Consider the following 19,682-nt stretch of genomic DNA (forward strand, 5'->3'; position numbering starts at 1 on the left):
TCCAATGCTATCTTTCAAAAGAATCTTCTATACATCCCTTTTTATCTTGGCAAGCAGGTCCACCTGACAGAGCCGCATTGAATGCACTTTAGCATCTTTCAACAACGTGCTCATGGGACCTAAATTATCTGGCTTGCACTCTCCATCCATGAGCATGACCACTCAGACTTGTTGTGATGGGACAATTATAGTGCATGTTCCCGTTCATTGGATCATATCCCAGTGGAAGAAATGTTGTGTCTGGCCCTTTAAGTGCAGGATAAAGACGTATAGCTCCGTGGTGAGTGAGCTCCATTGCCGCGTCTGGGATTTTATTTAGCGTTTTCTATGTGGCTGTTGTCCACTACTCGTATTATTTTTTCAATTAATCAAACGTTATGAAGAAGATGTGTATGAGATGATAAACATTCTTCAGGGGAAAGGGACGCGGTGTTCGTTTGACAGATTTTTCGTGCGTAATACACTCGGTAAGTGATCTATTGTCTTCTGATAGACGCATTTGTTCATGTCATTTACATGGTTTACTGCAAATACGCCATTGATATGTTTGATATAATGCGCTTTTTTTGTCTTGTAGTTTACATTATTGCGAGTGGATTTATTTATTGCACAGCTTAGTGGTGGATCAAGTTGACTGTGTGGGTTAGTGGCCATCTTTGGACCACAGTAGTCCATTGATTTAAGTTCAGATGAGGATGACTATAGCCTATTCTGTATCGCTTTTCATTATTCACTGTATGAAATAATAATGAATTAACCATTATAATACAACAACCGGATATGAGATGTTCTATTTGGGCTAGGCTATAAAAAGAAGAACCGTGCGCATCAACGTCCTAGAATAAACACGTCTCTGGTCCAATCCACTGTCATTATCTCTTGCCCGTGCAGCCATCGGTTAAAAACCTTTTTCATTAAATTAAATATATTTTAATATATGTAAAGCAATGTGTTTGTGGGATGCACACATGTATATATTCATCTGATTTCTTGAAATTAAAAATCGTATTGGTAACAGTGAAATGTAGGTCTACAATCTCACTAATCACTCCCAAGTAATATAAAGTTGTGAACATAACTTCTGTCATTTTTGCCAATATGATTGATGGTCCACGTGTGTTCAGCTACATCAGTTGAAAGACTTGTTTGCAATGTGTTGTCAGACCAATTACAAGGACATGATGCATTCTAAAAATACCTCAGGGGAACTGTTTCACACAGGCTTATTACACAGGGACAGATGTTCTAAAATGAATCCTCATCATTTGATGTTTTTACCATTAAGCCTGTAGTATTGCCTGGATGTGTGACTTTGTTCACCTTGAACATTCACAAAGCTAGTCAAAATGATGAATATTTGAGAATATTAGGTTGGGTACATTCACCCCGGCAGCCATCCAGCCATGAATTCTCCTGCAGTGAACCCCTTTGTTGTTTGCCAGAGTATCTTGTGTCGGTGATAAGAGGCTGCTTCAATTTAGCAGCCTGGTAGTATTCAAGATACAGCAAGTGCTACCATTTGAAATGAGAGAATTTCATCAATTTGACTTTATTAGATGTTTTTTTTACCCCTTTTTCTCCTAAATTTTATGCTGTGCAATTGGCAGTTTGTCTTGTTTCATGGCTGCAACACCCGTACGTACGGACTCGGTAGAGACAAAGGTCGAGAGCCATGCGTCCTCCGAAACACAACCCAACCAAGCCGCACTGCTTCTTGACACAATGCCCACTTAACCCGAAGCCAGCTGCACCAATGCACTGGAAGAAACACATACACCTGGCAACCGTGTCACCGTGCACCGTGCCCGGCCCGCCACAGGAGTCGCTATTGCGCGATGGGACATGGACAGCCCTGCCGGCAAAACCCTCAACCAACCCGGACGATGCTGGGCAAATTGTGCACCGCCCCATGGGTCTCCGGCTGCGACAGAGCCTGGACTCGAACCCAGAATCTCTAGTAGCCTTAGACCACTGCACCACTCAGGAGGCCATCAATTTGACATTTAGCAGGTCTACCAAGTAAAATATCTGTTGTTGGGTGGTGGTTCACTCTTTCCCTTTGGCGGCTTAGTCATGATTTTACATGTTCCTAGCTTACAACCAATGGAGAAACTGTTATGCATTATACTTAACATGCATTTCCTTAGCTAAGACCTTGTGTATCCTCCAAGCCCTCTCCAGTCCTGTCAGGGAGTGGAAGTGCTAGCGCCTGACTTCCTACCGTTATTGTTGTTACAGGACGTCCTGAAGCTCAGGCAGGGTCCACTCATCTTACCCAGAGGACTTCACACTAACAAGCCATGGAGGACAAGCGTAAGAAGCGGAGCCCCAAGGTGTCTCTACCCCAGCCCCCTCCCCCCCCGGTCAACCCCCGTAAGCTCTCAGTCCTACCCTCCAGTAAGAGTGCCACCTTCTCCCTTGGCCTCCCCCAACCCCCCTCCCCCAAAAACAGAGGCAAGTTCAAGAGGTCCATTGGGGCAGTAGGACAGTCCAAAGATGTGCTCAGTGTGGTCGTAGCAGCTCCACCAAAGACCACAAGGTTTGTAACAGTCACAATGTCTACTTTAATGAGTCAAATGAGTTGGATTGACAAAATGTATATTGGAGGTTGGATTAATGTAAAGGTTCTGTTTACTGTTATTTCCTGTTGTCTGGTCTGTCTTCACCAGGCCTCACAAGGAGAAGGCCAGGGCTCCCCAGCCAGCAGGGCCCAGTAAGATGGCCCAGTCCTCCCCGCTGCAGCACTCATTCCTCACGGATGTGTCTGATGTGAGAGAGATGGAGGGAGGCCTCCTCAACCTGCTCAATGACTTCCACTCCGGAAAACTGCAGGCTTTTGGTAAGATGATTATGGACCACCCAGAAAATACTGAGACACAGTTACGCAGTGGAAATACAGCCATTTGTTTGACATTGTGCCATAGTACCGTGGTCACGTAGAAAGTTATGTCCCGTCGACAGATATATAAAGGTGTGAATGACGCTTGCTGTGTCCTCTCAGGGAAGGTTTGCTCCTTTGAGCAGCTGGAGCATGTGCGTGAAATGCAGGAGAAGCTTGCACGGCTACACTTCAGTCTGGACAGCCATGTGGAGGAGCTGTCAGAGGACAAGAGGAAGTGTGCCTCTGACCACAACCTGGAGCACCTGCTCTGCAATGTAAGCACCTAACATAACACTCTCTACAGTACTCAATTCATGATTTACTCACACTGTAGCACACAGCTCACCACATTTATGTCCTTACCCAGAACATAATCCATTGGGCTAAAACAGGTTGAATCAACATTGTTTACACATAATTTCAACAACAAAAAATGTGATGTGATGACGTTGAATCAACGTGGAAACTGATTGGATTTGGGGGGGAAAGTAATTAACGCATGGGAATTTAGTCTATTTTTCAACAAACGTTTAACCCAAATCCAATGACGTGACACGTTTTGTTGATTTCACAATGAATTCCACGTTAGTTGTAAATGCAATCAAATGTACATCGAAACTAGACGTTGACCTGAAGTCTGTGCCCAGTGGGTAGGGTCATATTGAGCCACACTGTAGTCAAGTGCAATGGTTATTTACATGCTGTTTTTAAATATGCAGAATATGGTTATTCCCATACATTGTTTACATCCTAAGCAGATGCTCTTGAGTCATATTTTCCCTCCAGCACACTGCTGTCTTTTGGACAACATCTAGTCCAAAGATGTGCTAATTAATAATGCATGCTTTTCACATACTATCCAGGTACACAGTAGTTGGCTGTGGAGAGGCAGCAAACATTGAGAACGACAGACCAGAGACAATTTGACCTTCGGCCCAAAATGTCAAATGTGTCAATTGTTAGTTTGATTTCTAGCATCCACTGCTGTGGTGTGGTATTTGTGCTGGGGGGGAATTGCTGTGGTATGTGTGAGGGTGGTGTGAAAGCCCTTCAGTTCATTAGAGATATGGGTGCCAAGAATACTCTGTAGCCATAGCAGCAGAGAATAATGTAGCAGCAAAACAGATGGGCTGTGAAATTACTTTTCACTGTGTAGATTAGCTAGAAGAATTTAATTTAATAATTTTGGTTTATTTAGGGCTTACTAACAGTGATACAATGATTGATGTGGTGAAATGATGTTGAGTATTGATCTAACATTCTGTAGGCTATTGTTGTGTAAGTCTATGCTTCCGTCTAATGAATTTTGACTCCGATTACCTCAACGTGGGACTACATAATCTGATCATGTTCTTTATTTCCCCTTCAGCTGGAGGAACTCAGCAGCTCAATGTATCCTTTTCTAAAAGTTGTCTCATAATCTCTGGGATTCACCTGGCTCACCTGGGAAAACACCGGCTTGGAATCATCTATATTTAGCTTAAATCCTTAATGTGTCTGTGTTGGATCCTTAATGTACCTGTGTCCAGACAAAAACTACACCTGGCTGAAAACCAGGATCTGCCCAAGACGTCTGGACCTTGACAAGGCAGATCAGGATGACAGATTGCTCATCTTCCCACAACGACAAGGAAAGGTTGCCATGATATTGATCCAACTGCCTTAGCACCAAAACTGGGCCATATAAAGCCCCTGGTTAGATCATGATTTGTATATGATTGATTCAATCAGGTGTCAACTGTCAAGCACATCAACTGTGATCTAGCGATAAATACTCCACATTCATAGCACAAGTTCTGCTTATTTTAGTTATTGCACTGTGCTTTAGCCTACATCTTTTGTCAAGGAGTATTCCGAAAGTTCAAGAATAGCCTTTGAACTTATACTTGTATAGAGTGCAGTGGCAGGGTACGCTAATGAATCCGGTTGTTATGTGTGTGTGTGTAAACATCTGTAAAGGAGACAAGATATCCACCATCTTTATCCAACTCCCTGTTTCAGAGGCACACATACTTTATAATATAAAGGAGAACATTTGCTGTAATGTCAGGCATTGATATTGTGCATTTTCTCATTCATTGTCATATGATCATGTCTTTACCGAAATGAAGGACATCATTATATATCTTTGATTGCTAAATATATGTACACAGCCATATAATCAACTGTAGCAGAAATAACATGTTAGCCCATGTTGTCAGTCACTGTGGGTCAGCTCAGCACCTTGGGATGTTCGCCCTGATTTTAAAACCTTCTAGCAAAACATTTATGATTAGGAGGGACACACTGGATGTGGTGGTTAGAAATACAATGTTTGTAAATCTTTTATGCTTTATAAAGCAGAAGAGAGTACTTGAACAGTGTGAGATATAAATTGTATGTTTTGGTGAAATTTAAATATGTGAGCTAATGTCTAAAATGGATTACTACAGTCTGAACATGTCCTTGTAGTTTCTCAAACTGGACATTTTCTCACAGCTATGTCAAGAAATTGTTCAACCAAGATATAATGAAACTTGCTGGCTCTGCGTTGGCACTGAGCTGCCTTAGCTTAGAATATTCAGGCATTTGAGGCTCAGCAGTAGCAGCAGCAACCCTCCAAAGCACAAGCCAGCCCAACCAGCCACTGCAATGCTGTAAAACGGATGGACAAACATTTAGGCCATGGCTATTTACCCTTATCCACGAATGGGAGATGTAAAATGAAATTGTGGGTGTGAACATCTGATGCATGTGTATGCAGAGAACATGTTGTAGAAACATGCATAAACACACACACTGCAAGATACTACATTGAAAGAACATTATGCAGTATGTCTCGGGTTGAGTCCAAAGAGTGTTGTACTAGTCAGGTCATTTTGGGACTTAATTTTTGCAAAGTAGTTTAAACTCTTCATGTTAGAAACCAATAACCATCATTTTCACAAGGCAGCTGCTCTCCATTTGCTGTGATTTTCATACAAGTTGCTAAACTCTAAACCAAACTAGTATGCCTAGATCATATACTCATTTCTAAGATGATTAATGTGTCATTGGTTTTAAAAGTTCTGCATGTAGTGTGTATGGGACCAGAGAGTAACTTTCTTTGGTCCATTAGAAGTGTAAGATACAACACCTTTGTTTTACTTCACCTTGCCAAGCCTACCTCTTTTTCCAATATGGCCTGGACCTGAGTCCTATAAGAACTGTAGCTTCTGACTACTAGGACCCTGTTACATATCTGTCAATGAGAACTACCGTCTCAAGGAACTTGACATTTTATACAATCTTGTCTTTTGCTTTGCTATTAAAGCCCTGTGTTTTGCGCAATTTTGTCACATGACCAGGGGTGTATTCATTACATAAATAGTTTACTGTTTAAGAACCAAACGGAATAAAACGGGGAGGTACCTACCTGTCCAATAGAAACTCTAGTTTGCATGTTCCGTTTGGAGTAAATGGTTTTGTTGCAAAACGAATCGATGTAATTACTACACCCCTGGATTTTTTAAAGATTTAACAAAAGGTCCCATTTTCTTTTTATGTCAGATGGTCCAGCACCATCCTTAGACAATTGCTTACATTTTTGGTGTGGTGCTCATTAAAATGCTTAAAATAAAGGTTAAAATCTAGGTCATGTGACATGAAAGCCCAAAACACAGGGCCCTAACTTTGTCATTTAACCCCTGCAAAACTAATTGTATTTATTTACTTGTAAATAAAAGCAAATCAGTGACAGTAGTCTTGTTTTAACTGACTCAGATGCTCAGTCTTGCATGTAGTGATTGAAATAGATACTTACCTTACAGCGCCATCTTCCTCAAGATTGTTAAAGACCAGGCACACACATTATCCTCTTTTTTTTTCCCTTTGGGGGACACGAGGCAACAAGGCCAACCACACTGACGCATTACAATGATAGTATCAGCAGGCAAGTGGTTTTCCTCTCAATTAAGTTGTTCTCACTCATTTTTAGGCATTAGAATTAAACCAACTGGAGCACTTAGTTTACAGAAATAAACACTTTATTTATATATAAATCTCAGTCTTTCCTCTCATTAATAAACAAGTTCAATATCATTTATAAACACAATTGTGAAAAGCTACTTCAAGACTGGCACTATACTGAAACAGAATCACAGACCTGGGCTTCACTGTCTCTGTATCAATCGTTAGTTTAAAGCTAAATGGTTTCAACGTTATACCCACCCAGTATTGTTGGTTTATTATCCAAAGTTGATTTAGGCATCAGTGTACATATATAATCTTTAAGATTATTATTATTTTTTGATTCCCTGTCCGTACACTTTGGTCATAAAACAAAAAAATAAGACGTCACAACACCACTTCAACAAACTGTCCCAATAGGACTTACAAACGGCAACATTGTACAGCATAAACATTAGGCTAATACTGTGCAATCACACATCTGAGCTAAACAAAAGTCATTTGTAATCATTAATCTTCACTGACAAATCTTTAAAACAACTGCATAAGACATCTTAGAAATATCACATATTACATTTAATGAAACAGCAAAAATATACATATTTCGGTCCCGTTTCCTTTTTGTGCATTTCAATGGTACATTCTTGGTAATGTTGTCTCCGATTTGCGTACAATAAGATTCATAAACAGCGACAATCATATTACGGTACATCCAATGCAATGTACATGACGACAACTATAATGACAGTGAGCGACTTCTTCAAAGTGCAAAGAGAGCAGGTTGTTGAGAATAAGACCTGATGCCAACAGCTGAAGCCTGCCTGCGCTCCTTTATTGAAGAATACCCTAACTTGCTGAGAAGAGAGTTGATTTAAGGGCTCTCATCTTAAAGGACTTTCTATACTCTGTAACGTAAAAAAAAAGTGCAGGCACTACTAGAAATGCAGAACATCTCTGTCTTCAAGTAAGGTCAGTGTTTCTGTTCTTCTGTCTAGGGGGGTTTGGTTGTGTTTTGAAGGTTGTGATTTCTGAGGGGCCTTCAGGGGGAGGGGAGGGTCCTCAGGAACTCGTTGAGGCCCTTGTGGACATTGGCATCCTGGGAGGCGGCGCACTCTGCCAGCCCAGGCCCCATGTGGGTGTAAAGGGCTTGGCACAGGTTGGAAGTGGCCCCCCGCACACTCCCACCCCGGCCGTGGACGGTGCCACTGTGGCTGGATGTGCCCAGGAGGTGCCACAGCAGGGGTAACGCCTTCTGTTCCACCACCTGAGGCTTACGAGGATATAGCTCTGTCACCAGATCTGAAAGACAGGCCAGAGGAGGAGGGAAGAGAAGTGGGGGGAGGAAGGGAAGTGGGGGGGGGGGAGCAAACACGTAACAAGGAGCTTATGAAATGCTGAGAGCATATGGCACTGACACATCCGTTTCTCCCTCCTTGTAAGAAGCTAAAGACTCCTTGGAGGGCAGGCAGAAAGACAGTTGCCATTGCACTGTTGCTTAGCAGCTGTTGTAAACTCAGATCCTAATCCAAATGTTAAAAATCCAATGAAGTTTACAAAGTATCATCTACAGAACCTAGGTTGCTAAAGGGATTTATCTCAAGCAAATTGTTTCAGTGAAAATACCTGCAACCTTCTCTATGAGATCCACTTTAGCCTTGCCACTCAGGAACTGGGCCTTGCTGCAGAAAGGCTGGAGGAGGAGGGTTTTATCTGTGAACAAAGTAAAGGACAAGTCAGAGCTGGTCATCCTCTCAGCTACGTTCCAGCCTCGCATGGAACCTTAAACTAGATGATGTGATCTCAAACATCATCAGACACCTACCAAGGTTTTGGATGAGTGCATGGATGGCTCCAATGGCAGCGCTGTAGATTGCGTTGTTCTTGGAGTTGAGGTGATTGTCCACGATGGCCGGTACCAGGATGTAGACTACCTGGGCCAGGTTATCCTTCATCACAGTGATGATCTTCTGCAGAGACTCCAGAGCGAACAAGTTGACTTTACTGTTGGACTCCTGCAGTCTGGCCTTAAAGGCATCAAACACCTGGGAGAGAAGCATTACTATAGATTCAATTATGACCTACTTACATAGGTCCTCTTATCTAGGGGCATTTGCATGGTTTATATTTGGTCAATAAAAGTTATAGCTAGTATTCTTTGTGATAGTCAGAGGACTTCGGCAAATGGCAGCTTAGGGTATATAATAATGAGCGCTGGTTGATTCATAACCTGCAGTCTCTGCAGTTATATCTGCGAGGTGGGCAGATTTAGGGTCATGGAATATTGTGTGGATGAAAGGCGGACGGGTGGCGGACGGGTTGAATAAAGACAAGCAGGGCTCGAAACGCTTGACCTCAAAGAAAATGTTGGAAAAGAAGAATATATATTTAAATTGTCTGAATGGACATGAAAAAGGTCATGATCCTTGTCATATTAGTAACCCATGCTAGTTGGTGCACCTTTAGATCTCCCCTCTTTCTTAAATCTAACGGATCTTTTCATCTCGGAAAAGATGAAACCACTAGCTCCGTGCAGTGCGCTACTGAGAATGATGTTTTCCCGTTAATTGCATTTTGGAACATTTGAGCCATCTGCGCATTGTTTTTAAAATTTAATTTACTTTTAATACCTTTTTTGTGGTATCCAATTGGTAGTTACAGTCTTGCCTCATCGCTGCAACTCCCGTACGGACTTGGGAGAGGCGAAGGTCGAGAGCCATACGTCCTCCGAAACACGACCCAACCAAGCCGCACTGCTTCTTGACACAATGCCTGCCTAACCCAGAAGCCAGCCGCCCCAATGTGTCGGAGTAAACACCGTACACCTGGCGACCGCGTCAGCGTGCATGCGCCAAGCCCGGCACAGGAGTCGCTAGAGCACGATGGGACAAGGGCATCCCTGCCGGCCAAACCCTCCCCAAACCTAGACGAAGCTGGGACAATTATGCGCTGCCCCATGGGCCTCCCAGGTCACGGCCGGCTGCGAAAGAGCCTGGACTCGAACCAGTATCTCTAGTGGCACAACTAGCAACTGCGATGCAGTGCCATAAATCAAAATCAAATCACATTTTATTTGTCACATACACATGGTTAGCAGATGTTAATGCGAGTGTAGCGAAATGCTTGTGCTTCTAGTTCCGACAATGCAGTAATAACCAACAAGTAATGTAACCTAACAATTCCACAACTACTACCTTATACACACAAGTGTAAAGGGATAAAGAATATGTACATAAAGATATATGAATGAGTGATGGTACAGAACGGCATAGGCAAGATGCAGTAGATGGTATCGAGTACAGTATATACATATGAGATGAGTAATGTAGGGTATGTAAACATTATTTATTAAGTGGCATTGTTTAAAGTGGCTAGTGATACATTTTTTACAACAATTTCCATTATTAAAGTGGCTGGAGTTGAGTCAGTATGTTGGCAGCAGGCACTCAATGTTAGTGGTGGCTGTTTAACAGTCTGATGGCCTTGAGATAGAAGCTGTTTTTCAGTCTCTCGGTCCCTGCTTTGATACACCTGTACTGACCTCGCCTTCTGGATGATAGCGGGGTGAACAGGCAGTGGCTCGGGTGGTTGTTGTCCTTGATGATCTTTATGGCCTTCCTGTGACATTGGGTGGTGTAGGTGTCCTGGAGGGCAGGTAATTTGCCCCCGGTGATGCAGACCTCACTACCCTCTGGAGAGCCTTTGTGGGCGGAGCAGTTGCCGTACCAGGCGGTGATACAGCCCGACAGGATGCTCTCGATTGTGCATCTGTAGAAGTTTGTGAGTGCTTTCAGTGACAGGAGGCTGTAGAAATTTGTCTTAAGGTTGAAGAGGCGCTGCTGCGCCTTCTTCACAATACTGTCTGTGTGGGTGGACCAATTCAATTAGTCTGTGATGTGTATGCCGAGGAACTTAAAACTCACTACTGTCCCGTCGATGTGGATAGGGGGGTGCTCCCTCTGCTGTTTCCTGAAGTCCACAATCATCTCTTTTGTTTTGTTGACGTTAAGTGTGAGGTTATTTTCCTGACACCACACTCCGAGGGCCCTCACCTCCTCCCTGTAGTCCGTCTCATCGTTGTTGGTAATCAAGCCTACCACTGTAGTGTCGTCTACAAACTTGATGATTGAGTTGGAGGCGTGCATGGCCACGCAGTCGTGGGTGAACAGGGAGTACAGGAGAGGGCTCAGAAAGCTCCCTTGTGGGGCCCCAGTGTTGAGGATCAGCAGGGTGGAGATGTTGTTACCTACCCTCACCACCTGGGGACGGCCCATCAGGAAGTCCAGTACCCAGTTGCACAGGGCGGGGTCGAGACCCAGGGTCTCGAGCTTGATGACGAGTTTGGAGGGTACTATGGTGTTAAATGCTGAGCTGTAGTCGATGAACAGCATTCTCACATAGGTATTCCTCTTGTCCAGGTGGGTTAGGGCCGTATGCAGTGTGGTTGCGATTGCGTCGTCTGTGGACCTATTGGGGCGGTAAGCAAATTGGAGTAGGTCTAGGGTGTCAGGTAGGGTGGATATGGTCCTTGACTAGTCTCTCAAAGCACTTCATGATGACGGAAGTGAATGCTACAGAGCGGTAGTCGTTTAGCTTAGTTACCTTAGCTTTCTTGGGAACAGGAACAATGGTGTCCCTCTTGAAGCATGTGGGAACAGCAGACTGGGATAAGGATTGATTGAATATGTCTGTAAACACACCAGCCAGCTGGTCTGCGCATGCTCTGAGCACGTGGCTAGGGATGCCGTCTGGGCCTTTAGCCTTGCGAGGGTTAACACGTTTAAATGTTTTACTTACGTCGGCTGCAGTGAAGGAGAGTTCGCAGGTTTTGGTAGCGGGCCATGTCAGTGACACTGTATTGTCCTCAAAGCGAGCAAAAAAGTTATTTAGTCTGTCTGGGAGCAAGACATCCTGGTCCGCGACGGGGCTGGTTTTCTTTTTGTAATCTGTGATTGACTGTAGACCCTGCCACATACCTCTTTTGTCTGAGCCGTTGAATTGCGACTCTACTTTGTCTCTATACTGACACTTAGCTTGTTTGATTGCCTTGCAGGTGGAATAGCTACACTGTTTGTATTCGGTCCTGTTTCCGGTCACATTGCCCTGGTTAAAAGCAGTGGTTTGCGCTTTCAGTTTCGCGCGAATGCTGCCATCAATCCACAGTTTCTGGTTTGGGAATGTGTTAATCGTTGCTGTGGGTATAACATCGTCAATGGGCCTCCAGAGTGGTGCAGTGGTCTATGTACGCATTTTTGAGAAAAACGGTCTGATCTGTTGCATCAGCCTCAATGCTTTAAAAAAAAAAGTGTGCAGTGGTTGCACGAATTCTGAATCTGTTATCCCAGAGTTTGTTTTGAACCATATCCATATTTATTATCCCAGCGATGATGGGGACGCACTTAGTTTCGCTCCCAGGAGGGAATTATTTTATAAAAACATAAAAAGTATTTGGTTGTAATTGTAGCCATCCTCCAGGAGAGCTTCCAAGGGGCAATGTTGTTACAGAACCTTTTATCTTCTGGACAAGTAAAAACAGTTCATGTCAAGCCCTGCCTTAAAAAAAAAACTTTAAATGTAGCTATAATTGTTGAGCAATTTATATCTATAGGGAACTTTGAGATTTTTATTGAATTATTTTAGTCTATCTGGTATTAGTGCGTAAGTCTAAGCTTTAGGGCCTAACTGTAAGCTCCACGTCTATGACTCTGATTGTGGCCTACAGCGCATTTTCCATATTAGCGGGTTTGGGCCTCAGATTGTCCCATTCTCACATGTAGTCGGGCGGTTGAGGCTGGGTTATTAGCAATTGCGGGCAAACAAACATCTGACCCGCGAACCACTAGTATATATTATAAGGCTAAAGAATATCTGGTTTTGTTCAGATGACGTCAGTTACCGGAAAGATGCTGCCGATAACTATGTTGGGGTTGTGCTCGCAGTCCACCACTAGCTGGTCGATGCCCTTGATGCGCTCTCTGAAGTCCTTTGAACCCAGCAGAGCTGTGAGCTGCTTGATGTACTCCGTCTTGTCTGCAATGCTGTGAGCTTGAGGTCTGCCGCTGTACTGCCCAGACTCCCTGCAGATACACAAACAGTAGGTAAGTCATGGAGAGGAGTTCTCACTGACACACTGTACATACAGTACCAGTCAACAGTTTAGACACACCTACTCATTCAAGGGTTTTTGTATTTTTTACATTGTAGAATAATTGTGAAGACATCGAAAATATGAAATAAACACAAATGGAATCATGTAGTAACCAGAAAAGTGTTAAACAAATCAACATATATTAAGAAAACCCTTGAATGAGTAGGTGTGTCCAAACTTTTGACTGGTACTGTACATTGGCAAAACTGTGCTAATGCATGGACAAACAGCAAAGCTAGCCATGGCTTTAACCATAACAGTTCAGTATACTAGGGGTGCAAACTTGATGAGACTGACGTGCTACACATTTCAGTTAGTGTTGTTGTGTTGGCCCACCTGTTGACCACTTTGAGGGGTTCCCTGCTGAGAGATGAGGCCCTAACTGTGCCACTGCCAGGGAGGGAACGCCGGCCCCTGCCTGACGGGGTGTCCTGGGGCATCTCTCCCAGGCCCTTCAGACCACATTAACATACATGTAACTCATGGATCACACACATGTAACCACTGTTTCTTTAAAGGCCCAGTGCAGTCAAAAACTTGATTTTCCTGTGTTTTATATACAGTATATTTCCACCCTATAAGGTTGGAATAATACTGTGAAATTGTGAAAATTATGATAATGTCCTTTTTGTGTAAGAGCTGTTTGAAAAAAAACTGCCTGTTTTGGTGGGATGGCGTTTTGGCCTGGTAGTAAATTAGTGAAAAGACCAACAAGAAAAAGAGTTCCAAACCTCTCTAGCTAGTTATCCCCTCCCCACTCAGACCACTCCCAGACAGTCCTAGCACAATTCTTGCTTGAGAAATTGCTCTTTGCTAAGAAGCTATTTTTGTTTCTTTTTTACCATTTTAATTGAAAACAAATCACAGTAATTGTTCCCCAGAAATTATTTCATATTGAGATAAGAATGGCTGCATTGGACCATAAAGTAAAAGTGCCTTGTCTTAAAATGCAAGCCCCCAGCAGGGGGAGACAGAAATCGACAGGAATGACTCATAACAGTCACACACACACCTTCTCAGTTAGACGGTGTTCTGTACCTTAGTCTTCAGAATGAAAACAGTGTCTCTGATGGGAGCCAGGTCTTTGGCAGGGATATATTTCTCCAACATCTTATCAAAATCAGGGTGTAATGACAGAAACAGCAGCATCCGGCGTCCCTGGTACCTAAGAAGAACAGCCTCAAACAATGCCACTTATTCTATTGATAACAGACACACTTACTAGCATTAAAACAGACATACATTGGTTTTAAACTAAATTCCCTCCCTACCTAGCTTCCTGGGAGGAGTCTTGTGACAGCTTGATGATGGCAGGTAGGATTCGGTCAGTGAGGTCTTTCCCTCCAGATAGGAGGCGGGCAGCGCCAATGTTCTCCATCAGGTTGACCATGTGATGACCTGCGCACTTCCTCACCACTGAGTTCAGGTGACTGTTCACAAGAGACAATATCAGGGATGTGATAAGCACCACAGAAAATAAAGCCTAATGGCCCAATTTAATGATAAGATACAAGCATGATAAGATTAAATATCTTCAAGCAAAGGATATATTTCAAGGACTGCTGCTGAACTGCTGAGTGTGCTAGTTGGTGACAGTGAGTGTCTGTCTGACCTGAGGCCGCTGGTGAGCAGGGCGTTGAGGCTGCGGGTGGGGGTGCAATGTTGCACCATGCTGTCCAGCGCTGCGTCCACATCCTGCCTGATGAAGGCATTGGACTCCCCAGCCTTCTGCAGCAGAGCCTTGGCAGTGGCCTCCAGCTCCTGGTCCATCCCCTTCTGTAGTGCGGTGTACAGCTCCCCCATCGCCCCAACAGCAACACGGGACACACCCGACCGAAGGTTCCTCACCTGGGGAGCAATACACTCGGATGATGATGATATTGAATCAGCTAGATCATTTTTTCTTCAGCCATCTCACCAAGGGCTTGAATGGTCACATTTCCTCATCAGGACGCAGGAAAAATCAGTCATCAAACGGCTAGAGTCTACAAGGACCACCCTGTACTCAATTGATTGAGGCTGAGCTTATGATTAGAAGGAAGAAAATAGATTGGATGAGGGTCCCCAGGTAAATGGACTGGACATTAACATTTATTTAAGACTAAAAGAATGAGGAGTCGTGGTCGTACCTCTTGGATGAGTGCGAGACAGACGTCATGCAGTCTGTTCCGCAGTACGTCTGAATGGTACAGCGTCAGACCACGGAGAAAGGTCAGGCCCTCAATCTTCTTCTCCCTTCATTAAAACATTTAGAAATAGAAATTGAGAAAATCCAATCTATTGCTTATAGGCATCCAAAAATGATAAATGAACATTTGACGTTGGGTCTGACTAGACAATGTCTATGTATGGGGTTAAACGCTGGCGCCGAGGTTCAGTTGGATCTCAGGAGGTTTAGCGGTTGCTAAAACGTCAGCGAATAGGGATCCAAATGAAGAATAAAGCTCACCAGTCGTCTGAGTTGAGGAGTTTGAAGCTCTGTGTCAGTGCTAGCTCAGGTTTAGAGAACGGCTGTAGTTCAGGCTGCTCTGTCAGGTCACTCTTCTGGCTGGGAGTGCCTGGGGACAACTCATCTGGAGGACACAACCACATAATTAAATACAACACAATTATAATGGACTTTTTCCACATGTTCTTATGTTACAGTCTTATTCTATAATGGATTAAATAGTCCCCCCCACCCACATCAATCTACACACAACAGCCCATAAAGAAAAATGAAAAACAGGTAAAAGAATAAAAAATATATAAACTGAATATCACATTTACATAGGTATTCAGACCCTTTACTCAGTACTTTGTTGAAGAACCTTTGGCAGCGATTACAGTCTTCTTGGGTATGATGCTAGGTGCCTTTTGGTAAACTCCAAGCAGGCTGTCATGTGACTTTTACTGAGGAGTGGCTTCCGTCTGGCCACAACCATAAAGGCCTTATTGGTGGAGTGCTGCAGAGATGGTTCTCCAATCTCCACAAAGGAACTCTTTCAGAGTGACCATCGGGTTCTTGGTCACCTCCCTGACCAAGGCCTTTCTTCTTTCTTCTTTGCTCAGTTTGGTCGGGCAGCCAGCTCTAGGAAGAGTCTTGGTGGTTCCAAACTTCTTCCATTTAAGAATGATGGAGGCCACTGTCTTCTTGGGAACCTTCAATGCTGCAGAAATGTATTGGTGCCCTTCCCCAAATCTGTGCCTCAACACAATCCAGTCTTGGAGCTCTACAGACAATTCCTTCGACCTCATGGCTTGGTTTTTGACATGCAGGTAATCATCTCAAGGATGATCAATGGAAACAGGATGCACCTGAGCTCAATTTCGAGTCTCATAGCAAAGGGTCTGAATACTTATGTAAATAAGGTATCTATTTTTTATTTTCCAAAAACCTGTTTTTGACTTGGCATTATGGGGTATTGTGTGTAGAATTATTTTCATTTAATCAATTTTAGAATAAGGCTTTAATGTAACAAAATGTGGAAAAAGTCAAGGGGTCTGAATACTTTCTGAATGCACTGTAAATCCTTTTATTTAACTAGGCAAGTCAGTTAAGAACAAATTCTTATTTACAATGACGGCCTACCCCAGTCAAACCCTCCACTAACCCGTAAGACGCTGGGCCAATTGACTCCCGTTCACAGCCGGTTGTGATACAGCCCGGGATCGAACCAGGGTCTATAGTGACACCGTAGACCGCTGCGCCACTCGAGAGCAATATCTACAGTGCCTTCAGAAAGTATTCACACCCCTTGACTTATTCCACACTTTTGTTGTGTTACAGCCTGAATTCAAAATGGATTCAATTGAATTATACACTTAATAGCCCATAATGACAAAGTGAAAACATATTTTTAGAAATGTTTGCACATTTATTGAAAATTAAATACAGAAATATCTAAGTTGCATAAGTATTCACACCCCGAGTAAATACTTTGTAGAAGCACCATTGGCAGCGATTACAGCTTTGTCTTACTGGTTAAGTCTCTAAGAGCTTTTGATACCTGGATTGTACAATATTTAAAAAATTCTTCAAGCTCTGTCAAGTTGGTTGTTGATCATTGTCATGTTCATTCAAAGTAATCTTGGTGAGCAACTCCAGTGTGTATTTGGCCTTGTGTTTTAGGTTATTGTCCTGCTAAAAGGTGAATTTGTCTCCCAGTGTCTGTTGGAAAGCAGACAACCAGGTTTTCCTGTAGGATTTTGCCTGTGCTTAGCTCTATTCCATTTATTTTTATCCTAAAACAAAACTCCCTAGTCCTTGCCGATGACAAGCATACCCATAACATGATGCAGTCACCACCATAATTGAAAATGTGAAGAGTGGTACTCAGTGATGTGTTAGATTTGCCCCAAACATAACGCTTCAGGACATACAGTAAAGTAAATTTCTTTGCCACAGTTTTGTTTTTTTAGGGCCTTATTGCAAACAGAAACAACATATTTAGGCTTGCCATAACAAAGTGGTTGAATACTTATTGACCAAAGACATTTCAGCTTTTCATTTCTAAAAACATAATTCCACTTTGACATTATAGGGTAATGTGTGCAGGCCAGTGACACAACAAAACGTGGAAAGAATTATGGGGTGTGAATACTTTCTGAAGGCACTGTAAGCCACAACAGTGACAACAACACACAGCTGAGTGTTACATTACCCCTCTATTGTTACATTACAGTCACTGGCTAAATGAAGCAGCGTGTGTGGCAGGAGACGTATTAATAGAAGCTGTGCACTCCATTATCTAAGAGAACATCTAATCTACTGTTGCCAAGCTCGGCTACAGTTGGAGCTGTGATGGGCTAATTAGTAGTGCACTAAACCTCTTTAGAGTGACATATGATGTGTTGACTGATTCATCTACCCACCATGTTAAAAAAGTACCATTAAGTTGCCCTACTGAATGAGACGTCACAGAACATACAGTTCGGTATTTAATGCTATGATGAAAAACAGTGTGGCGCCACCTTATAACTGCAAAGAGGTAGAGATTATATGATGACTGCCAGACTGTTCTGCTGACCTGAGCTGTGTGAGAGGGATGGCTGTGTATTGCTGAAACTGGGAGCCCTCCTCAGGCGGGCCATGGTGCTCCTGGGGTTGGGAGGGACCGTGGGGGGGCTAGGCTGGTGGGGGGGGCTGAAACATTTAATAGGGCTCTGGGGTCCCTGGGGGCTGGCAGGGCTGATTGGACACTCGTCTGGTAGAGAGTCAGCCTTGGTGGACGTCACTATGCTACCGTTCAGATGCAAGTCTGTTAGGAGAAGAACAAACACTGTAGAGATGAACCACAAGCACATGACAACATTTGGCAACATTACAAAAGCCAGTGTATCAAGGGAAACCCTGTACTAGGTTTATGAATAGTATTGGAGGGTTAAGGAAAATACATTGGACCTTTGGAAATGGCTGCTGTATCCTCTGTAGCCACGTCATTTTGCCCCTGTCTGAGGCGCAAGCGCATCCTGTCAGCTTTCTGACGATCTCCCAGGGCAGGCTGGCCCTCCTGCTGCGCCAATCCTTGCTGCCTCACCTTGTTCCGCGCAAACCTAGACGTTCTCACCTTTTCCTGCAGACAAACACACAGCACTCCAGCCAAATACATGTCACAGGTGTAACTGACTGGTAGCAGTGGTAGAGGGACATTTTCTCTCAATCTATAATACCAAATGGGAAATGTAGTCGCAGAGGTTGTTGCTGGTGTATGTACAGTATGGTGGATCTGCTCACCCTGGCCTCCTCTGCGTCTGGGCTGTCGTCGGGGTCCAGGTGGTGGCTGAGGACAGCATGGCTGTAGATGCCAGTTGGAGGGTCACTGTGCAGCCTGGTCATACAGTCGCCCTGCTCCATCGACATGGCAACGCCTGGACGGCTGGACAGAATCACCAAGCCAAACACTCCTGCAGAGGGGGGAAGTGAGGAAGATTCAAGAGCGCTCAAGCTAATGTTTTCATTGAAACCGTTATTCAGCAAAGTTCCATATGACTACATGGAACTCTATTCGACATCAAGTAACTCACGCAAGCAGTGAAATCTGATTTAAAAAACTAAAATACACCTTATGGAACAGTGAAGAGACACAGGCACAGACATGTGATAACATATGCACTATACACACACGTACACATGGATGTTGTGTTGTAGTCGAGTAGTGGACTGAGGGCACACACTTAATGTGGTGTGAAATCTGAAATGTAATATAGTGTTTTTAATTGCATGTAACTGCCTTAATACGTCTGGACCCCATAAAGAGTCGCTGTTGCCTTGGCACTACCTAGTGGGGATCCATAATAAATACAAAGTTGAAACCTTGAGCAGTACAATGCATTTATATAGCTACAGAATACTGTAAGCAGTGATGACTTCCAAAATATGATGCACTCTCTCCTCTGCAAGTCTTTCCATCTGTTACTGTGCCAAAGCTAAGTGTATTGCCAACTACAAGAGTTAATCCAAACAATTATTTGACTGGTCCCGAATACTGTGTGGCCCCCAGGCAGGGCCTTGCATGTCAGCAATCAATTGTTCAAGATCTATAACTTTCAAAATATAGAAATACAGCCAGTATGATCCATTTTGCATCATATTCTACATTTGAGTCATTTTATATGATGCAAAACGCAGCATCATATGATGCAAAATGCATCATACTGGCTGTATTTCTGTATTTTGAAAGTTATACATCTTTAAAACTTGATTGCTGATATGGAAAACATTTTGGGACTATATCAACAATGGACTAA

The 19,682-nt window shown here is 43.5% G+C and overlaps 2 protein-coding genes across 3 annotated transcripts in view; one reads left to right on the forward strand and one right to left on the reverse strand.

Annotated features, from left to right (window-relative positions):
* Positions 1-226: 226 nt before the first annotated feature.
* Positions 227-6,598, forward strand: ccdc28b (coiled-coil domain containing 28B). Of its 2 annotated transcripts, none has more exons than XM_036963129.1 (6): positions 227-462; positions 2,239-2,539; positions 2,670-2,839; positions 3,002-3,156; positions 4,251-4,273; positions 4,411-6,598. In XM_036963129.1, the coding sequence occupies exons 2-6, from the start codon at positions 2,301-2,303 to the stop codon at positions 4,463-4,465; spliced, it is 642 nt and encodes a 213-aa protein (XP_036819024.1). In that variant the 5' UTR covers positions 227-462; positions 2,239-2,300; the 3' UTR covers positions 4,466-6,598. The 2 variants fall into 2 exon arrangements, with proteins under 2 accessions (XP_036819024.1, XP_021440368.1); XM_021584693.2 differs by having other exon boundaries at positions 228-467.
* Positions 6,599-6,867: 269 nt separating this feature from the next.
* LOC110505461 (TOG array regulator of axonemal microtubules protein 1) overlaps positions 6,868-19,682 on the reverse strand; it is a 37,077-nt gene continuing 24,262 nt past the window's right edge. The window contains exons 10-22 of the mRNA XM_021584691.2: positions 18,670-18,839; positions 18,337-18,508; positions 17,963-18,193; positions 15,403-15,526; positions 15,083-15,188; positions 14,566-14,801; positions 14,225-14,383; positions 13,992-14,118; positions 13,290-13,405; positions 12,702-12,882; positions 8,631-8,850; positions 8,432-8,518; positions 6,868-8,107 (exon numbers count right to left, since the gene is read on the reverse strand). Of these exons, the coding sequence (XP_021440366.2) occupies positions 7,848-8,107; positions 8,432-8,518; positions 8,631-8,850; positions 12,702-12,882; positions 13,290-13,405; positions 13,992-14,118; positions 14,225-14,383; positions 14,566-14,801; positions 15,083-15,188; positions 15,403-15,526; positions 17,963-18,193; positions 18,337-18,508; positions 18,670-18,839 (2,189 nt within the window). The 3' untranslated portion in view covers positions 6,868-7,847. The remainder of the gene's footprint in view (positions 8,108-8,431; positions 8,519-8,630; positions 8,851-12,701; positions 12,883-13,289; positions 13,406-13,991; positions 14,119-14,224; positions 14,384-14,565; positions 14,802-15,082; positions 15,189-15,402; positions 15,527-17,962; positions 18,194-18,336; positions 18,509-18,669; positions 18,840-19,682) is intronic.

Source organism: Oncorhynchus mykiss, chromosome 25 (assembly GCF_013265735.2).
Source record: "Oncorhynchus mykiss isolate Arlee chromosome 25, USDA_OmykA_1.1, whole genome shotgun sequence".
NCBI lineage: Eukaryota > Metazoa > Chordata > Actinopteri > Salmoniformes > Salmonidae > Oncorhynchus > Oncorhynchus mykiss.

Excerpts from the sequence above, each read along its gene's own strand:
- ccdc28b (XM_036963129.1), top strand. The coding sequence starts at position 2,301 with ATGGAGGACAAGCGTAAGAAGCGGAGCCCCAAGGTGTCTCTACCCCAG. Across the intron at positions 2,540-2,669 it reads GCTCCACCAAAGACCACAAG|GCCTCACAAGGAGAAGGCCA; the intron begins GTTTGTAACAGT and ends TGTCTTCACCAG. Across the intron at positions 3,157-4,250 it reads TGGAGCACCTGCTCTGCAAT|CTGGAGGAACTCAGCAGCTC; the intron begins GTAAGCACCTAA and ends TTTCCCCTTCAG.